General features: G+C 46.7%; 1 protein-coding gene across 1 annotated transcript; it reads right to left on the bottom strand.

The window, feature by feature from the left end:
- Positions 1–666: 666 nt before the first annotated feature.
- On the bottom strand, positions 667–14,564 carry LOC140393980 (insulin-like growth factor 1). Its single transcript, XM_072480695.1, has 4 exons — positions 14,482–14,564; positions 11,221–11,368; positions 2,542–2,708; positions 667–1,487 (listed from the first exon to the last, which is right to left on the bottom strand). The coding sequence occupies exons 1-4, from the start codon at positions 14,524–14,526 to the stop codon at positions 1,269–1,271; spliced, it is 579 nt and encodes a 192-aa protein (XP_072336796.1). The 5' UTR covers positions 14,527–14,564; the 3' UTR covers positions 667–1,268.
- Between the last annotated feature and the right edge of the window lie 249 nt (positions 14,565–14,813).

The following is a 14,813-nucleotide window of genomic DNA, read 5'->3' as shown; positions in this document are numbered from 1 at the left end:
CTGCACATCTTTTGACTGTGGGAGGAAACCTGAGCACCCGGAGGAAACCCACTTGGGTCATTCCCAAGCGATCATCAACCAATAGAATGTATGTTTGCATGCTGGGAATGGAAAGATGAGAAAATGGATTATAAAGTATATCATCTGTCAGACGTACTGAAGATGAGTGGGAGGGTGATGTAATGCTGCGTAACATAACATGAATGTATTATGGTAATATCACACTTAAACGTAGTGTTGTAATGTAATACTGAAGTGTATGGCTGGCACATGATACTGGAGAAATTACAGTGGATACATACAAATAACTCAACAGGTATTAAATACATGTGCAGGATGTTTGACATCAGACACAATTGACAGCCACACCACTCGCTGGGATCAACTCGCGGCAGTGGAACTTACAGAACTCTCTTCATTAAATAAGGTGCACCTATAGTCTTTGTGGAACTGTCCAATCAGGCACTTCCTTCCATTTCATTTGGATTCAGATTTGACAGAGTGCTAAGTCAGGAGGGAGGTGGCCATTGCAAATGTATTCACACCAGCCTCCCAATAATCATGCATTTGTCAGAACTGTTGCAGTCCAGAAATCATGGAAAAGATTTTGTATCCACTCCACCCCCCCCCCCCCTCCCCCCGCGCCCCTGCAACCCCCCCCCCACACACACTCTACCATTCCAGTCTCTCTTCATTAACCAACTGGGTATACTGTTCCTACTCAACTCTCTGGTCAGTATAGGCAGCTGGTCAGCCCATTGAACCATAGCTGCTGATCTCTGCCGATTTCCTTCTTGCCAGTATCTGTGGAGCCACTGCCTTCTTGTGTTCAGCTGCAGCAAGCTCAGTGTGTTTGTGTCTGACGTCTCATAATCAATTTGTCCAAATTTCTTCAATAATCTTTAAATATGGTCCAGAAAGAGTAGTCTTCAGTTACCGGGCCAAGGGCAATTTGAATCTGAAGATTTTGAAGCTCTCTGCCCCTTGCATTGGAGCATTTGAGAGTTCCTTCATTCGGGTTATAAAGTCAGGCATCGAAACGGGTTGTGGGGTGGTGGGTAAGGGGTGGGGGAGGAGAATGGGGAAAACAGGCCAGACTAGTTTGAACTAAAGCAAAGGGCAAAATGCTTCATTGAAAGAAGAGGCATTGATTCATTGCAACTCTATTTTCCATTCCGAGCTTCAACACTAATGTTGAATTCACAGTAACATTGAACAGGAAGGGGCAGTGGAGACTAGTGCATCTTGCCTTCACTCCTTCCTTGGTACTATCGTAAGTTTGTTATCTGAAGTTGTGGAACCTTCTTTGGCGGCTTGGTTAACAGTGTCATCAAAGGTGTTTGACTCTGGGATGGATTCAGATCCCGTATTACATGTTGTCTTCCTCGTGAGGTCCTGCTCTTCACCAGTGTTTTAAGTCCCAGTAATTTTAATATCCGCTTGGCAGACTTGGAGGTCTCTGGATATGTGCTCTTTAAATTTTCATCCTGAAATGAAATGAAATAATTATGGAATTAATTAAGTATCATTTTGCCAGAAAGTTGTCTCAAGATGGTTAGCAAGCACAGGCCATAGGGAATGGCTATGTTCATGGCGGGGTGGGGGGGGATTGTGGAAAGATTGAACAGGGTGGACCTCCTTTCTGTAGGAAAGGCAAAACAAAGGATTCATAGACTGGGTTCATATAACCCCAGAGCATTGGCCCGACAGTTACAAATTTAAATGTTTACAGGATGTGGAAGGATTTATGAAGTACCCTCAGAATCCAACAAATCTCTGCCTCCCCTAACCCGTTTCCCCAGTCTACTCATCCCCATCCCCTCCCTACCCAATACTCGCACACATTCCCCATCTATCCCCACTCCTCTCGCCATCACAGCACTTTGAGAAGATGAAAACGGTTTTTAAATGTTGCTAATAAATGTGAAGTTGTCAGGTTTTTGTAAATGTCCAACTTGTTCAGTTAAGTCCTCCGAAAAAGGAAGCGTGCAATTGTCAATTACCTTTCGGTGAACCCAGTAAAATACTAATGGCAAGCTCTTAATTACCGTCTGAAGTGGCTGGTTCTGTAAAGTTGCAACAGATTGTCAGCTTATCAGGGCAATCAGGAGTGCCAACGTTGCCAACAAATCAATGCGTCGTAACAAATGTGAGTAATTAGAGACAATTAGCAACAAAAAACACACACTTCTTTCTTCAAAATTAAATGGATGAAATGCTGATGAGCAAAGAGAGCGGGAGAGTCACCCTGTGTTTAAAGGTGGCAAAACTGTTGGCAAAAAGGTGGGTCGGTGCAGACGCGATGGGCCGAAAGGCCTCCTTCTGCACTGTATGTTCTATGTATTTATGTATGTAACTCCCAGGAACCAGTCTATTCAATTACCATCACCTCCTAGGGGCTACTCTGTCCCAAGGAAATCCCTGGCCCATAGATTTTACTTTACACCTGCTTCAGCAACGAGAGTGTTTTAACTGGTGTAAATCCCAGTACTCAGTTTAGCTCAGGAAACTGTAACTCTCAATGGAATCTGGGGTCCTCACCTGGGGTCTGATGGTGGTTAATGGTGGCACCGAACGCGATATCCGGGGAGAGGCACAGTACGATTCCAGCAACTGCAGGTCACAGCTTCGAAAGCAGCATTCTTCCACGATTCCTTTGCTCTGCCTCTTTATGCTGTACTTGTATTTTATGTAGGAGGAACTTTTACCTGGAAAGCAATGGGTCACAGTTATTGCTGGTACTGTACAACAACACAGGTTTTCCTCATAAAACACTACCCGACCCTTTTCATAGAATCCCTACAGTACAGAAAGAGGCCATTTGGCTCATCGAGTCCGCACCGACCCTTAGAAAGACTATCCTACATAGGCCCCATCCCCCTGCCCTATAACCTCACCCAAAGGGGCAACTTAGCTTCTCCAATCCACCAAACCTGCACATCTTTGGACTGTGGGAGGAAACCGGAGCATCTAGAGGAAACCCAAGCAAGTGCAAACTCCACACAGACAGTGGCCCGAGGCCGGAATTGCACCCGGGTCCCTAGAGCTGTGAGGCAGCCGTACTAACCACTGTGCCACCATGCCGCCCGGAATGATCGTCTTGAATGCTGGAGCAGGCTCAAGGGGCTGAATTGCCTACTTCTGCTCCTAGTCCTTATCTTCTTATGTAATGACAAACCAGTCAGTCTAACCTGAGTGGTGGGCAAATCATTAGATGATGACATTCTGAGAGATGGTATATATTGTAATTTGGAGAGGCATGGATTAATCAAGAACAGTCAGCATGGGTTTGTTGAGGAGGGGCATTGAAGGAAAAGATTTTGATCAGTGTACATAGATTTTAGCAAGTATTTTGAGATCAATGAATGAAAAGCTTGTGGGGTCAAAGAGAAAGTGGTAACCTTGATCTAAAATTGGCTGACTGGTAGGCAAATGGTTGGTGAGTGTTTCTGAGATTGGAAGGCTGTTCCCAGTACAGTTCCTTAGGGTCAGTATAGGATCCCATGTTTGTGGTTTGTGATTTGAACTCAAATATAGTGAGCATGATTAAGAAATTTGTAGTTGACGTGAAAACTGGCCATGTGGTTGATAGTGAGGAAGAAAGCAGGGGAGGTAATGCAAAAACTGCATAAAACACTATAGTTAGGCCGCAGGTAGAGTACTACAAACAGTTTTGGTCACCACATTACAGGAGGGTTATGATTACGCTATGATCAGGGTGTAGAAATAAATTACAAGAATGTTGCCAGGAATGGGAATTTCTTGCTATGAGAAAAGACTGGATAGACTGGGAAAGATTTAATTGAGGTGTATAAAATTATGAGGGGCCTTGACAAAGTTAGGAAGGGCCTAGCAGGGAGGACAATAGGCAGGGAGCATAGGTTTAAAGAAGAAGGTTTTGTGGTGAAGTGGGTAGTATCCCTGTCTCTGAGCTCCAGGTTCGAGTCCCACTCCAGGACTTGATGACCAAGGAAGGTGTGTTCAAAAATTTGAAATGGGGGGCGGGACAGGTTGGGCGTTGGGGGATTTATTTTCGTATGTTATATGAAGTAGTACTGCACTCCATATACTTCACCCGATGTCTGTGTCTATGTATTTACATTGTGTATCTATCGTATGTCCTATGTTTATTTTCATGGATGGAAAGATCTGTCTGGACTATATGCAGAACAATACTTTTCACTGTACCTCAGTACATGTGACAATGAACCAAAATCTAAATCCAAATCTGGTTGAATATTTTGCATGTTTGTACACTGAAAATTTGAATAAAAATATTTATTCAAAAAAGGTGTGTTCATAATGTGGTCAAAAACAAGTTGAGTATAAACCCGCAAAATCCTCCAGCGCAGGCCAATAGCAGGCGGCAAGAGTGGGAGAGATTCTTGGTCAGCTACACCCTGGTGACAGGTTAGTGACCAGTTCTGGGAAAAATCTCACCATGGGAGCAGATGAAAATATGCCTTGCGCATCACTCGCTACAGAAAGAAGAACAAAAATAGGTTTGAAGTAATTGGTGGAAGGAATAGAGAAAAGTTGAGAAGAAAAATGCTCATCCAGACCAGGAACTCACTGCAGTGGAGGCACCTTAATCTACAGCACAAGAGCTGGAAGGAAGGGTGAGACCAGGGAGCTATTTTATGGATACCATGAGCAGAATAGTCTTCTTTAGTGGGCAGCACGGTAGCATAGTGGTGAGCACAATTGCTTCACAGCTCAAGGGTCCCGGCTTGGGTCACTGTCTGTGCGGAGTCTGCACATCCTTCCCATGTGTGCGTGGGTTTCCTCCGGGTGCTCCGGTTTCCTCCCACAGTCCAAAGATGTTCAGGCTCGGTGGATTGGCCAGGATAATTTGCCCTTAGTGTCCAAAATTGCCCTTAGTGTTGGGTGGGGTTACTGGGTTATGGGGATAGGGTGTTGACCTTGGGTGGGGTGCTCTTTCCAAGAGCCGGTGCAGACTCGATGGGCCGAATGGCCTCCTTCTGCACTGTAAATTCTATGATCTATGATCTTTGGTGAAATAAATCTAAGTGAGGAACCTCAGTAATAAATGTGAGTTCTAGATTGGAAAGGCAGTGTTATTAACTGGTAGATTGTATGTCAGGGTGTGATATCAAACCCAGTAAGGATACACGAGGAAATGTTATAAAAATCTTCATCAAAGTTCTTGGTTTGAGAGAGTGTTTGAAAGGAAGAAAGGGATGTTTCTGGGTGATGAGGTTAACAGAGGGAGCCCCAGTAGCTGAAGGAAAAGCAGCTAATGCTGGGGCAATAAAAATTGGGCATGTGAAAGAGATCAGAATTGAAGGAGCATCACAATCTTTCAGGGTTGTTGAGCTGGAGAGGATTGAAGGTAGAGGAAGTTGGCAAAGCGATGGATGCTCACTCTCCAGCTTTGTCTCTCCCGCTTTGACAAAGAGTCACCCAGACGTGAAACGTTAGCTCCCGTCTCTCTCCACAGATGCTGTCAGACCTGCTGTGATTGTCCAGCATTTAAAGCTATGGGTGGATTTGATAACAAGGATAAAACATTTTAAAGTTGAGATGTTTGTGGAAGCTGAGTGCGAATAATATGGATTACTGATGGATTGGAGTGTGTAAATTCAAACTCACCCACAACAACAAAAGCATCAACAACTTGCACAGTAGAATCTCCCAAAAGGTTAAAAAGGAGCACAATGGAACATAATTTAACACCAAGCCACTGTGGTATATTAGTGCAGTTCATAAAAAGCTTGATCAGAGGGACAGTTTTACACAGGAGAGAAATATATTAAGATTTAGGAATGAGATCCCAGAGTTTAGGGCCAAAGTGGCTGAAGCCATTGATTGAACAATTAAAACCAGAGATGCATAAGAGGCCGTAATTGGACGAGCTCAGAGGTCATGGAGGGTTGTAGGTCTGGAGTGTCACAGAGATAAAGAAAGACAAGGCCATTAGGGATTTGAAAATAATGATGACAATTTAGGAACAGTGGAGTTGCCAGACCGTTAGCCAATGCATTTCCATGAGCATAGGAATAATGGGTGAACAGGACTTGTGCAATTTAAGATCTGGGCAGAAAGCTTTGAATAACTTCAAGATGAAGGATGGGAGTCCAGCCGAGGAAGCATTAGAGTAATCAAGCCTAGAATGTGGATTCCCAGCACAAATATAACTGGAGGATTAGAGTCTGGAACATAGATATATAGAACTAGAAGGAGACCAGTAAGCTTCTTAAGCCTGCTGTGCCATTCAATGAGATCATGGCCGATTTGTAACCTAAATTCATCCTCTCGCATTGGCACATGGGGTGGGATTCTCCGACCCCCCCGCCGGGTGGGAGAATCGGCGGGGGGGGGGGGGGGCGGGGGGGGGGCGGCGTGAATACCGCCCCCGCTGGCTACCGAATTCTCTGTCACCAGGGTTTTGGCGGGGGCGGGAATCGCGGCGCGCCAGTCGGCGGCTGCTGGCAGCAGTCCCCCCTGGTGATTTTCCGGCCCGCGATGGGTCGAGTGGCCGCCCGTTTACGGTGGTTGCCGCCGGCGTAAATCACAACAGGTCCTTACCGGCGGGTCCTGGCTCCACGGGCGGCCTGCAGAGTCCTCGGGCGGGTGCGGGGGGATCTGGCCCCGGGGGGTGCCCCCACGGTGGCCTGGCCCACGATCAGGGCCCACCGATCCGCGGGCGGGCCTGTGCCATGGGGGCACTCTTTCCCTCCACACCAGCCGCTGTCAACCTCCGCCATGGCCGGTGCGGAGAAGAACCCCCCTGCGCATGCGCTGGGATGATGCCAGCACACACTGGCGCTCCAGCGCATGCGCCAACTCGTGCCGGCCGGCGGAGGCCCTTCGGCGCCGGTTGGCGTGGCGCCAAGCCCTTCCGCACCTTCGGGTCGGCCCGACGCTGGAGTGGTTCATGCCAATCCTCTGCGCCGGAGTGACCCATCCTGCCCGTTCGCGGAGAATCCCGCCCTTATCTTTTTATACCCTTCTCTAGCAAAGGTGTATCAATCTCAGGCTTTAAAAATACATTTACTGAGCTAACATCTACTGATTTCATTGGAGAGAATTCCATAATTCTACCACCCTTTGTGATGATCAGGTGTTTCTTAACTTTCTCCTGAATGGCCAGGCTCTGATTTTAAGGGCCCTTGCCCCAGACTCCCCCACCAGTGGAAAATGTTTCTCCCAATCTACCTTATAACTTCCTTTCAAAATTCTAAAACCCTCAGTCAAATTAGCCCTTAGCATTTACATTCCAGGGAATATTGGCCAGGTATGTAATGTAACCTTGTAACCTAATATTTGGAACCCGAATGACATCCTCAAATCTGGGCTGCGCTCCTTCCAAGGAAAACAGGGAGGAGAATTTTAAAACTTGTCGCCTAAATGGATTCGAGTGGGGAAATTGATCACGAATATGGCCAGAGGATGGCAGAGGAGTGGTGAAATGTTATTGCTAATGCAACTGCTGAACTGGAGAGCGGAAATGCAGTATTATAGTAATGGGGGATTGGAGTGAGGAAATTCAGAACTAATGCACTAATAGGGCAGAGTGATACTACAATATGGCTGGAGATTTGCAGTGTGGAAATTTAGTATTAACATGGTTGATGGCAGGAGATGCAGAAACTCAGCATTAACATCACAGGCAGATCAGAATGAGGAAGCTCATCACTTAAGTAATTGCTCATTTGGAGGGAAGAAATTGATCATTGATCGGAGGATTGAAACTTAGGCCAGACTTTTCCATCCATTCCCGCTGGCGGGATTCTCCGGTGCCGCTGTAGTCAATGGAGTTTTGGCGGAGCGCCAAATTCTCCATTGTTGCTGGCAGCGGTGGTGGGACTAACCCGGATCGGAGAATCCCGGCCTTAGCTTAATTGTAACTTAGAGATTTGGGTGACAGATAGTGTGGAATTTATCAATTTTAAAAAATAATTATTTTTACGGGATGTGGGCGTCGCTGGTTAGGCCAGCATTTATTGCCCATCCCTAGTTGCCCTTCATAAGGTGGTATTTAGTCACCTTCTTGGATGGTTGTATCCCTGAGATGTAGGTACACCCACAGTGCTGTACGGGAGGAAGTTCCAGGATTTTGGCCCAGCGACAGCGAAGGAACGGCGATATATTTCCAAGTCCGGATGGTGAACTACTTGGAGGGGAACCTCCAGTTGGTGGGGTTCCTAGGTATCTGCTGAGATGGTAAAGGTTGTGGGTTTGGAAAGTGGTGTCTAAGGAACATTGGTGAGTTCCTGCAGTGCGTCTTGTAGATAGTATACACAGCTGCCACTGTTCATCGGTGGTGGAGGTTTTGAATATTTGTGGAAGGGGGAGCAATCAAGCAGGCTGCTTTGTCCTGGATGGTGGTGGTGACTAATTGTGTTGTTGGATTGATGTGGTGTTGGAACTGATTAAACTAGTGTTAATGTGCCTGGCACGTTGGGGAAACGATTACCTTTAGCAGAATATTCTTCCAATAATTACCTCTGCCACTGAAAGTGATGGAGGTAATGTTTACTCCCCTTTAGTCTGTTTGTGAACAATATATCTCAAAAACTATTCGGCCCATGGAATCTGCACCGGCCCTTGGATAGAGTACCCTACTGAAGCCCACACCTCCATCCTATCCCAGTAATCCCACCTAACCTTTTTTTTTGGACACTAAGGGCAATTGATCATGGCCACTCCACCTAACCGCCACATCTTTGGACTGTGGGAGGAAACCAGAGCATCCGGCGGAAACCTACGCAGACACGGGGAGGACGTGCAGACTCCACACAGAAAGTGATCCAAGCCGGGAATCGAACCTGGGACTCTGGAGTTGTGAAGCAACTGTGCTAACCACTGTGCTAACGTACCGCCCTTTAGAATGTTTGTTTTAGAATGTTGTGGATTGTCCCAGCTGTTGTGGTGGAACTTGTCACAGCTATCAAAATACGAACAGAGTTTTCAGAGCAGGTTGTTGCATGTGCATTGGCCTCCAGCCTCCTCAGTGACATGGAAGCTTGAAATAGAAAGATTTTTTTCAGCTTTGTGGTTACAGAGCATCAGCCAGGGAGAGAAAAGCCTCAAGAAAGAGTTGCGTAACTGGAATAATGCTAACAAAGAGTGGTGGAGGTTTACCCTCTACTTAGTGTAACAAGGAATTAATCAGTATTAAAGGGAAGCATGAAGTCACATGGGGAGAGCTGAGATGTGAAAGAGCAGTGATGTCCCTCAGCTGGTCGATAGAGTGCTGACACTGAGAAAAGAGAAAGGCCCAACGGTGGTAGAGGGCGTGGTTTGCTGGGTCTTCACATGTCCCATTCCCTTTCTTTTCCAACACTGAGTCATCAACTTTAAATTGATGGGACCATATCTATGAATTCAATTAGTGATTCATGTGATCTCTGCATGCATTGGGATTAATTCGAAATGAAAATAGGTGATATATTCATTAACTCTGGCTGTCAGCCCAACATCTGCTTTAAAGATTCTACTCACTCCCATGCTGAGTACAATCCCAGGTTGAAAATCCATGTGGAAAGTAAACAAGTGGCCCTAGTACTTGAATCTGACCCCATACTGATTCCAGTGTGTTTGTGATTCCCCTGAACTAAAAGGCTATGGGTCTTAACATATGGTTCAGGAGCTGGTAAAATTTTAGATTGTGGGTTAAACACTCCAATCACCCAATGAGGACAGGGCCCAACCCCTTCCCACAACCCAATCATATTCATTGAGACCCATATTGACAACGTCAGCATGCAGGTACAGCATGTAATTGGGAAGGCAAATGGAATATTAGCCTTTATTGCAAGGGGGGTGGAAAATAAAAGGAGCAAAGTCTTGCTAAACTGTATAGGGCCTTGCTGATTCTGTGCCAGAGTACTGTGTGCAGTTTTTATCTCCCTATTTAACGGGGGGGATATGCTTGCATTGGAAGCAGTTCAGAGAAGGGTCAAGATAGAGATTGGTTCCCAGCAGGATAGACTAATACTCATTGAAGTTTAAAACTCTGAGGCAGCTGCTGAAAGCATGTTTCCCCTCATGGGGTAATTTAGTTTAAAATTAAGGGGCGGGATTCTCTCAGCATGGGGCCGGGCCGGAGAGTCGCCGCGACCGGCGCGAATCGCGCCATGCCGCCCTGACGCCGGGACGCGATTCTCTACAGAGCAAAGAATCGGCACCATTGGCCCCGGCGTGGTCGGCGCGGCGCTGGTCGGGGGCTGCTCTAAGCGGCCCCCCCCCCACCGATTCTCGGCCCGGGATGGGCCGAGCGGCAATAACAAAGAATCCAAGTCCCGCCGGCGCCGTCCGTCCACATGTGGTCTTGCATGCCGGGAACTCGGACTGGAAGGGTCCGGGGGCGGCCTGTGGGGGGGGGGAAGGGGGGGGTCCGACCCCGGGGGGGGGGTCTCCGCTGTGGCCTGGCCCGCGATCGGGGCCCACCGATCGGCAGGCCGGCTTCTCGGGCTGGGGGCCTCCTTTCTTCCCCGCCGGCCCCTTTAGCCCTACGCCATGTTGCGTCGGGGCTGGCGCGGATGAGGGAGCCACTGCGCATGTTCGCATTGGTGCCGGTGCCACTGCGCATGCGCGGACCCCACGGCACCCAGTTGGTGCCGGGATCAGCAGCTGGACTGGCAAGGGTCGCTGTAGGGGCCAGAATTGCTGATCCTAAGGCCATGTTGACGCCGTCGAGAAACACGAGGGCGTCAACACTTACCCTCAGGATCAGAGAATCCCGCCCCAGGGATCATTTAACATTGAAATGAGGAGGAATCCCCTCTCTTGAGAGGGTTGTTATTGTTTGTAATCTCGATAAGGGAACAGGGAGGCTGGGTCAGTGAATACATACGAGGCTGAGTGAGACACATTTTTGACCAAGAAGGAAGTCGAGGGTGATGGTGATCTGGAGAGTGGAGTTAAGGCCACCATCAGTCGTGACTTTATTGAAATGTGGAACCGGCTCGATGGGCTGAATGGCCAACTCCACTGTTATTTCTCATGAAATTAGGAACCGATTCAGAATTCTATAGTGGTCATCCTTAAACACGATGTCCTGAGACATGTAGATGTTCAGGAACAAATCAAAATTTAGCCGCCAAATGAGTAACTCGCAAAGTGAAAACAAATATTTTCTAGAAAGATCTCCAGTGGCCTGCAGAACAGTGCACATTAATTTAAATTAATGTAAGGCGGGGGAAAAAAATGGAAGACACATGTCTAAATTAAGAGGTGTTAACCAGAACTTACTGAAATAAAAACCCCGATCACCGCATACAAACTGGAGTGTATCCACCAGCTCGGAGCCACAGAGAGTCTCAGCAAACACTGTCCACTGGGGCAGGGCGACAAGGCACAGCAGAGGGTACAGCATCCAGAAGTGATTCAGTGCATGGACCTGTGTGGATTAGAAGCAAACAGCAGTGTCAGTCTCACTGCCGGTGTATTCAGAGTTTTAAGGTTATCTCCCACGACTGGTTTGAGCTGACAGACAGCATTCACATGGATGCTCACAGAGTGAGGGTTGACAGAAGGGGCCAGGAGTCCAAGCCAGCCCTGCCACCACAGTCCATTCTGAGTCATCATAACCCAAGTGAGGGCAGTTGCCTGGGTATTTGAAAGCATTTCAGCTCCCTTCCTGCCTGCACCCACATTCTGCCCCTTCGGCAAGGACTCACAACACCAAACAGGATTTTCATTCCGAATCATCTACCAACATAAAACCTAATAATGCCAAAGACTAGTATTGTATTTAGTTTAGACGCCACTGATAAGGAAATCCAATACTGACGCATCGGAGTATTTTCCTGGCCTTTTCCTGAGCACAGGATAGAGTTGGATAGCGTACACGCACAGCAACTGGGTGGGATAGTGTACACACAGCCACGGGGTTGGATAGCGTACACACACAGCAACTGGGTGGGATAGTGTACACACAGCAACTGGGTGGGATAGTGTACACACAGCCAAGGAGTTGGATAGCGTACACACACAGTCACAGGGTGGGATAGTGTACACACACTATAACTAGGTGGGATACTGTACACACACTATCACTAGGTGGGATAATGTACACACACTATCACTACATGGGATAGTGTACACACACAGTCACAGGGTGGGTGGTGTGCACACACAGAGATTGGGTAGGATAGTGTACACACACTATCACTGGGTGGAATAGTGTACACAGTCACAGGGTGGGATAGTGTACACACAGTCACAGGTTGGGATAGTGTATATCATTATGTGGGATAGTGTACACACACAGTCACAGGGTGGGTGGTGTACACACACAGCGATTAGGTGGGATAGTGTACACACACTATCATTAGGTGGGATAGTGTACACACACAGTCACAGGGTGGGTGGTGTACACACACACAGATTGAGTGGGATAATGTACACACACCATCACTGGGTGGAATAGTGTACACACACATTCACAGGGTGGGCTAGTGAACACACACACAGTCACAGGGTGGGATTGTATATACACACACTATCAATGGGTGGGAAAGTGTACACATGCACACAGTCACGGGTTGGGATAGTGTACACACACTCATTGAGTGGCATAGCATAAACACTCACTGAGTAGGATAGTGTACACACACTAACTGGGTGGGAGAATGTACACACTAACTAGGTAGAATAGTATACACACACTCAGTCACAGGGTGGAATAGTATACACACAGTCACAGGGTGGAATGGTATGAACACACAAAGTGGCTGGGTGGGGTAGTGCACACAACAGTAACATAGTGGGATAGTGTACATACACAGTAACAGGGTGGGATAGTGTACACACAGTAACAGGGTGGGATAGTGTACACACAGTAACAGGGTGGGATAGTGTACACACAGTAACAGGGTGGGATAGTGTACACACACAGTAACAGGGTGGGATAGTGTACACACACAGTCACAGGGTGGGATAGTGTACACACAGTAACAGGGTGGGATAGTGTACACACAGTAACAGGGTGGGATAGTGTACACACACAGTCACAGGGTGGGATAGTGTACACACAGCCACAAGGTTGAATTATATACATTCTGCATACCGAATACACACAGAATCTTGTTTGTACAGTGCACAGGCTAAATACAGGCACAATATACAAGTTATACAGCAGACTGTAAATAGAGTATACACAGACTGTCTAGCAACTGTATTCAGCCTGCACACAGACTGTTCACAGAGTTTATACGGTCTGTACAGGAGATATACACAAACTGGAGACAGGCTGCATACAGATGGTTTACAGACTACACAGACTCCATACCACAGTACTCAGACCATATATGCAGAATTCCCAGGAAGCTCACATATTATATAGAGGCTGCATACAGACAAAATACAGTTGAGACACATTTTCAAAACAGATAGTATTACCGATTTCACACACACTGTACACAGGGACAATCACAGGACTGTCCGTCCAGACTAAGCAGCCATTCCAAATTACTATTTGAAACTTGTTTTGTTATTGAGCCTACTTCCCTCTCTATCAGAACGCACGCTCCTTCGCTTTCTCAGTATTTTAAGGACTTACTTTAGTCATTTGGTTTTGATAGATCCTGCATTACATAGCAGGTTTAGAAAGCTCTTTCACTCACTGGACTGCCTGCCAAACCAGCTGTAAACATTTCTCTTGCCTCTGGTAACATTGCACACAGACATTTAACCAATTCAACACAACTAACATTGGAGAGCCGTTTCAATCAAGATTCTGAAATGGTTAGAGTTATCACCTCTCCTCCCTAATCACTGTGTCTTTGCCAACATAAATTCACTTCTACAGCTATGCTTTAAACGTCCTATGACATGAATATTATTAATTAGGAAGACTCTGAGTGTATGAGTTGGAAAATCAATTCTTAATCTCTGCAATATTTTTTCTTTCTTTTTGTTTCTATCTGTATTGTTCACTGCCTCCCGTTGACCAGCTCCATGTTCCTCCTCTTCCTCTTAATCCCTCTTCCTCACTCTCTCTTCCCAACTCTATCTTCATATGATATTTTCTGCTGATTGTTTTTCCAAGGCTTGACTCCTTGCTATTCCTATGTCTATTCTGTTGCCTTCTTCTTTCTATCTTGCACTGTTTCTTGAATTATCTTCTTCTCTGTCCACTTGCATTCATTCTCTCCCTCTCTTTCTTGGGCTTCCTCTCTACCTTTCCCCTCAGACCCCAGACCACCCCCACCCCATGAACCACTTTAACTTATTTTCTACAATTTGTTTTTTGATCCTCCGCCCAGTAAAGGCTGAACTTCAGCAATGATACACTGGTTAAAAGAAAACACTAAACACTTCTGCTCGATTGTCCCGTTACTTCCTGCCAAAAAGCTCTTTCATTTTATAACCAGAGAAAAAGACCTCCCAAAAGTAAATCATGGCTTTCAACCAAAACCGCAAGATTTATCAAAATTACACTCATTGCCACGAATTGCCTTTAAGCATCATGCACTAAGTTGAGAGAGAGATCTACACAAAGCCCGTCACCTTCAGTGCACAACTGCAACAGATGGAGCTGTGTGTAGGGTTCATGGTGGAGTTTGCAGTCTGACTCTCCTCCCACAGCGATCTCTCAGTTTCTGCTAATGATGTGGTGGAAGCCGGACTCCCTCACTCTTATAGCACAAGGGGAAGGTCCTTCCCTCAGCTGCACCCGCCCACCCGAGGCCTCGACATACTTATCAAAGTTTAATTTAGGCAAAGAAAAACACGGTGGTTATGCTTGCATTCCTCTGTCAGATTAACACAACCTGCATTTTGCTTTGCCTTCACATCTTACATTTGGTTATCAACACAGCACATTTAATGACGTTAGGCAG

This window comes from Scyliorhinus torazame, chromosome 17, assembly GCF_047496885.1.
Source record: "Scyliorhinus torazame isolate Kashiwa2021f chromosome 17, sScyTor2.1, whole genome shotgun sequence".
In the NCBI taxonomy this organism is placed as follows: domain Eukaryota; kingdom Metazoa; phylum Chordata; class Chondrichthyes; order Carcharhiniformes; family Scyliorhinidae; genus Scyliorhinus; species Scyliorhinus torazame.
This window is presented reverse-complemented; position numbering and strand designations above follow the sequence as displayed.